Consider the following 7,109-nt stretch of genomic DNA (forward strand, 5'->3'; position numbering starts at 1 on the left):
TACTCCTTTCAACACTCACCAGTTTCTTCTCCCCTAATAGTTAGCACTACAAGTATTTGTATTGGTATTTGTGTTGTACTTCACACAGGCTAGGCAGAAAAGTTTGCAAATGAATGTTCTACGTAATACAGCATATGAAAAAGGTGCCAGTCACACTGCCATAGTTTTAAGTTTGAAAGGAAATTCATCATAAGAGCCAATTTTAAGCTGAAAGTAAATTTTAAAGTATACTTGAATTAATAGTTCTTTAAAATGAATAGTTCTTGATTAAGTCTCATGAACATTTGTAACAATCAGATGACAGAAATATTGCAATACTTAACCATCTTATTGTTGGCTTTGATCTCTTATGCTAAACCCACCTGGTAAAAATTTTAAATACCACCATCCTTCTGAATTTTAATATGACAGGCCACAGAGAGTTCTCTACATGCAAACACACACACACACACACACACACACACATACACACACACACACACACACAGTGTCACGGCAGCTGGGCGATCAAAGTGTCCTGAGCAGCTTCATTATTCTTTCACGTTCTAAGAATTGGAACAAAACCAAAACTGTTGGGAAGTTGTAAAAAGTTTATTTTCCACCCTCCTCAAATCTAACAGTTAAAATGAACATATATTCTATAGTAAACACAAATTATCACAGAAATGTAACTATGACTTGAAACCTGAAATGGAACAACACAAAAACACCTTACAGTTTAACACTGTCAATCATAGAATATTTTATTTTATACTTGCCATTCAAACTTTCAAATATAACACGTGGCAAAGAGACACAAACATCTGCCACAAATTCTATCTTTTAACTGCCTTTTCTGTATTTTGTGATATGTTACAATTTCTTACATTCATGATATTCTTAAAGGCAGTAATGTCAATTTATCTGCTGTGAAAACAGTTCTAGCATTAATAGAACGAAACCACTTAAAAATGACAAACTACTTTTAGTATTCTACTGCTGTCCACTTTTACAACATAATTCAACATATTATTAAGTTGTTGAGAGGTATACTGTATGAAATAAATCAACCCCCAACTTTAAAATTAATTTCAATCTAAAACATTTTCTTAAATCAGTATACTCAGTTATTTTTCTCAAAAAATATTTCCATTCTGAAATAAGTTGGTTTTTTTAAAGTTTTATAAGATACAATAGTTTCATCTTTTATTCCTAACAGAACTCATGCTGTACTTTTTTTTTTCTCAAAATATATTCAATATATAGTCTGTGCAAAATGCTCAGTTCTGTATAGGTATGTACCTTATTTTGAAAAAAGTTTATAAAATATAATCCCTAAAAACAACGTCAACATTAGACAATAGTGGAAGAAACATATCAGACAAAGCCTAATTTTTCACATGAGAAAATAAGTATGTTCTTAAAGCTCCAGTAATACATTCTTTGAAAAAACTCAGAATGCACTTTGGTCATTATTAAACATATTAGAACCCAGGCAAATAAAACAACATGCTTTTTGTTGTTTTCTATAGAAAGGAAATCTACTACACAATGAGGCTGACTTGAGGCAGATCACAGGAAGGGGTAAGAACAAAGTGACCTAATATGGCTTTGTTCTCTACACATTCCTGATTTAAAGATTACGATTTGGGGATTTGAACTGCACCAATCAAATAAATCACTTATAACTAATTGTTTGAAATTCCCTCATATATGATAAAAATGTGAGGATAGTTAACATGATATCTTTGCACCAAGAATATTCTGGATTGTTTTAAAGAAAACTTTTCTTCTAGAAATCAGATGCCAGTTTAAAAAAAAATCTCAAAAAAATTCATATTTCATGTAATTCCTAAAACACTCCTTGATTGTACAAATACAGCAACTTATAATCAAGGGCCAATTTAAGATATTGTCATATTTGCCCTAATTATCTAACATGCCAACATGATACTCATTTACACACTTGGCAAATAGGAGGGGGTTTATTTTCTAGGTTAAAAGTATCTAAAATAGCCCTTATATAAATGGGAGGGTGGAGGGGAAGATTCACCGGGTTAAATGTAAAAGAACAAATTTATAAGCTGAAGTGTTCTTTTTTTGGAAATTTTGGGAACGGTTTTAAAACTAGCAATTAGAGGAATATTTTCTTGTTCTTACCTTTATTGTTAAGGTGTTCATTCGTATGGTATGACTTGCATACAACGATAGTGTACCATGGGGAGAGAATTCTTTTACTTGAGTAAACATAATGTATTTTAATATTAATAGGCACTTCACTTGTGAGATGAGTATATACCTCACTCAAAAGGATACCATTTCATGCCCTAGTACACGATAACATATCCCATATAAAGATGTACGTGAAAAGGAGTAACTTTAAAAAGTGCACATTTTGAGCATGCACAGGTGGAGCTGTGCAAACAGCCCAGTGTTTCAAATAAATACAATTATTACTAGTTCATTTTTATCAAAAAATCTTACAGTATGGTAACCATTTACAATTATTGCTCTATTAAGAGTTTTATCATCAAAGAGCACTTGTTGACCTGTTATGTAACACCATATATATTAATACTGAAGGGTGCTTAAACTGCAGCTTAATCAATATAGATCCTGGCATTGTTCCAAATAATTCAAGCAAGACCCTGACTGGATCTTGATTAACTGAAGAAAATGTTGTATTTGCTGAACTGTGTCCAATTCATTATTCCAAAGTGAAAGAATTTTTCCTCAAGTAAGGCAAGTTCATGGCATTGATGGAGAAACAGTGCTCAGCAATGGCTTCTGTTTTCAGGATTTGTAATTTTGTCAATTATTTATGAGCAATTACCAGGATCTCAAGTATCTGGATATCATTTTTATCACCCTTTCAACAATAAAGTACACATCAATGCTTAAAAATAAAATATAAAGACTAAAATAAATGTTAAAAAAACAGTGAACAGGTAAAATAAATATAAGAATTGCACAAGACAGTCTGATGTAAACACTTCAATTTCCCAGCTGAGATTTCAGAAGAGTCAGTGAGCTCTCGGGCAGCTTAGTCGGTGCTCTTATTCCTGAAAAGTAGCTACATTTGTTCTCTGAATTGTCATGATTTAATCTTCCACAGCTAAAGAAAATATAAGAGATCATTAGAGCCTGTTTTAATATCCTAATTTATTCAATTATATCCTACAATATTATTTCCTATTTACATTTCAATCACAAACATGTACAGATTCTCTGGTTTTTATTCTTTTCATCTTAAGGATGAACTCACCTTAAATAAAAAAGTGAAAATCATATTAATCCTTTTTTTTTTACTGGGAAGTAGCAATATACTTCTTCTCCTTGTCTAATTTGATTACCACTTATTCATAGAGCCCTGGTAGCTTCTTAATCTGTAGACAACTAGGCTGCTAATCTGAAAGTGGCGCCTACTTGCCGGCTCAAATCCACTATGAATTAGTTCTGATTTGACAGCAATGACTGAATGAGTGAGTGATTGTTTATTCACTTGTTTATCTGATGTATATATGAGTTGTACATATATGATGGAAGAATGTATGCATAGTTATATAGAGAAGTAGTACAACTTTTGCCAAAAAGGAAAGAGAGCTCTTCTCTCTCCTTCTTTCCTTCCTTTTCTTTTGATCATCTAAACTAGGAAAAGAGAAAAAAGATTGTGAACACTGCATTGGAATAGATGAAGGCAAAATTGTCTGAAAGGAATATATGGCTAGGCATTAACTATATGACAATTATCCAGAAAAAGTGGTGTATTAACAAGTGGACTAGGGGAAGGGAGAAAAATGTGCAACAATGAATGTTAAAAAAAAATCATCCTGGGGAATGTGTTCTTATTGTTTTTTGGTAACGAAGAGTCAGAAGCAACTCACAGCTGATGCTCCAATGGGTTTCAGAGGCAGTAAATCCCACAGAAGGAGACTGCCATCCGTCTCCTAGGGAGCAGCCGGTGGATTTGAACTGCTTGCCTTTGAGCTGGCAGCACAGCATCTTATCACTAAGCCACCCGAGCTCCCCTCACGTACATGAGTAAATAGAAATACTTTCCTACACAATAGTCCTAATTATAATGAAAACTGTTACAAAAACGGGGTTTCATAAAGCATTATAAGAACATATATTAATCTTTACAATTTAATGTGACATTATTGTCATTAATTCTATGCATAGTTATCAAAATTACCCCATTACTGTGTATGCAGTATCTCAAATTGTCACAAAAATGCACTAAGAAACAGAGAACTAGGAAATTAAGAATGTGTGTAAGTTCTTACTTTTAAATTGAATCCAAGCAAGTCACTGATAACACCAGAAACAGCAGACAAGATGACCACCTGGGTAATGTTATAAAGCAGTGGGTTCATCGTAAGCCCATATAACCTAAAGGGACTGTCCAATTCCTAGAAGAGAAGGAAAAGAAAACCCAAATCTATGAACTCAAAATTCTCGAAGAAGTAGTAAACTATATAAAAAAATGTATATGTATACAGCAAAATACAATGAAAGTTTTTAAAAACTCTTAGAGATTAGTGTTATAAAAAGTGTCCTTTTGGAGAGAATAAACTTGGTCACAGGTAAAACAAGAAAATGGATTTTTACTGCTACATGAATGTGCTCAAATATAATCTTAAGATAATTAAAATAAAATAGAAGGTAGGACCCACAGAGGGCTAAGAAATGAAGTCAGCACGCCTCGTTACCGTACCCCAATCCCATTCTACACTTACCTTCAGGAGCTTCGTAGCCAGTTTCAGAACATTATTAACTAGTGTCAGTTCCTCTTTCTTGTTAGGTTTCTTCTCCATTTTTAAATAGAGGTTTATCTTTTATAAAAAGGAAGTAAACAAAATGATAGAGATTTTTTAAAAGAACTTGGAAGATATCCATTAAAATAATAGCTAGCTTTAGATGTTGAGGTGTTTAGGTTATTTTAATATTCATTAGACTTTTATTATCTTGCCTATAATAAACTTTACTTTATAGTAAGAAAGATAGCAATTTATTAATATACTTTTCTAATGCAATTAAAAGCCAAATGAGGGAAAAAGGCAACCTTATGGCATTACATAATAGTGACACATTCTTATTTAAAAACAGCTCCAGCAGATTAAATGTGAGATCTCTGCGTACCTTGATCCACTTTGCAGTAAAACATTTAGAAAGACCTGTTCTGTTCAAAGCTGGCTGGTATGGAAAAAGCTCTAACCCAGAGCCGTTGAAAGAGGCAATCCTGAACGGCTGTACTCTCATCATCCATCCCACCCTCACTCAGAAACTACAAGTCAGCTGGGGTGTATCCCAAGCCACACTGTCGTCAACACACTAGCCGACGGGACTAGCACAACATCTGCCAGAGACTGTAGGTGCCTAAGTCAATAAGTTAGTAAAATGTAGAATATCTTGGCTGTGGCGAATCAAAACTATGTGTAAACCAAAATGATAGAGTAGCAAGTACACTTAGAGGTCACTTGAACAAAACCCAGAAAGGAGATGTGAGAAACCATATAGCTCCATATAAGGAGGTGGCTGCCTCTGTCCAATTCCCATGAAGCCAAGTTATACTTTGTTGTTGTTGTTACATTTCACTGAGTCGTAACTGACCCAAAGTGACTCTCCAGCAGGCCTTCAGGTGCCCATCCTTCTCCAGCACAGCAGCTGCTGGAATAGAACTGTATAACTTTGGCATTGCAGCACAGCTTTTACCCCCTAGGCCACCAGAGCTCCCTGAATGATACTTTGCACTCGTGAAATCTCTTCATTGGCCGTTCTCCCCTTTCTCCTAGAGGTCATCTGGCCAGGTTACAACCTGTTCTTTGTTTGAATTTGTTGGTTTTACATGCCATTGAGTCTACTTCAACTCACAGTGACTCTGAGTGATCGGACTGAGCAGGACTGTTCCTACCAAGTTTTCTTGGCTATCACCTTTGTGGAAGCAGAGTGAAGCAAACTGACAGGTCTCACTACAGAGGAGCCGCTAGGTAGGTTCAAACCTTGAACCTTTTAATTAGCAGCCAAGTGTGTAACTGATGTGCTGTCAAAGCTCCTTTGAAACCAACTCTACTAAAATATTCTACAATTTCTTTGGTAGTTAAGTTTCTCACCCATGAAATGTTGAGAGGAAAACATTTACCAAATTCATACAAAATAGAAGCATCAAAATCATTATGCTACATTTTATTTGAAGAAAAATTCATACTCAAACATGTCTTTGCCACACTCAAAAGCAAATGAATCCCATTTATAGTTTAAAATTCATCATTTCTTTCAATTATGTTTGAGTGAAGATTTACAAATCACATTGGTTTTTTCCTATCATCACCCATAAACATTGTTTCATAACTGTCATTTATTAATGTAATCAAATGCAGTATCTTATCAAGTCCTTATCGTGTATTGCCTTTCCCTTAAACCAACTTATCTATTTACTAATTTTTACTCTCTTCTCACTTTCCCTTTTTATTCCATTATTGATTTAAGATTGATGCTGCATGTTAACTTTTTCTCAACTTTTTATAATAGTGGTTTTAAGACATAATTGTCCTTTTGGATTGACTTATGACTGAGCATAATTTATTCTAGGTCCATCTATGCTGTATAGTATTTAATGAACAAAATGCTTCATTTCTATAGAAATAATGTGAAATCTAAGGAAAATAAGAAACACTGAAAAACTGCTTAAACTCTATCAAATTTCAAGTTAAAAAAAACCGCAAATAATCTTATTTTAATACAACACATTCCTTAAAATTATTAAGTAAATGAAACCATTTTAAATTACAGCATTAATGTACCCATCCAGTACTCTTACCTGTTCAGTAAGTAATATTGAGGTATTGCTATATTTCTTACTTGTTTCTGAACCAAGAGTAACAAATCTTAGGAGAAAAAGTGTTAATGAGATGCACCAGATTACCAATTCCCAATTGTAGTGACAGTCAAGGAAGATCTCATGCACATGAAGTAGCTAAAAGTGTACAAAAAAGGAAAACATGAAAAAGCAGTATGATTCCATTTCTTTTGAAAGACAAAAGCATTTCATTTGTGTAACATTATATGTGTAAAATGCTCCATAGTTATGAAACAGCTAAAGCATACCAAAAGTAAAATGACTCACCTAG

At 33.7% G+C, this 7,109-nt stretch overlaps 1 protein-coding gene across 3 annotated transcripts in view; it reads right to left on the bottom strand.

Moving 5' to 3' along the window:
• Positions 1–727: 727 nt before the first annotated feature.
• PHTF2 (putative homeodomain transcription factor 2) overlaps positions 728–7,109 on the bottom strand; it is a 116,603-nt gene continuing 110,221 nt past the window's right edge. For 2 of the 3 annotated variants that reach the window (XM_006882595.1, XM_006882596.1), the window contains 4 exons: positions 6,800–6,955; positions 4,719–4,814; positions 4,266–4,391; positions 2,017–3,094 (listed from right to left, as the gene is read on the bottom strand). In XM_006882595.1, coding sequence (XP_006882657.1) covers positions 3,074–3,094; positions 4,266–4,391; positions 4,719–4,814; positions 6,800–6,955 — 399 coding nt within the window. In that variant the 3' untranslated portion in view covers positions 2,017–3,073. Of the gene's footprint in view, positions 3,095–4,265; positions 4,392–4,718; positions 4,815–6,799; positions 6,956–7,109 lie in introns of all 3 variants that reach the window. The other variant, XM_006882597.1, reaches the window with a different exon arrangement.

The sequence above is a fragment of the Elephantulus edwardii genome, unplaced genomic scaffold (genome assembly GCF_000299155.1).
Source record: "Elephantulus edwardii isolate Elephantulus edwardi_28Jun2011 unplaced genomic scaffold, EleEdw1.0 scaffold00022, whole genome shotgun sequence".
NCBI classification, from domain to species: domain Eukaryota; kingdom Metazoa; phylum Chordata; class Mammalia; order Macroscelidea; family Macroscelididae; genus Elephantulus; species Elephantulus edwardii.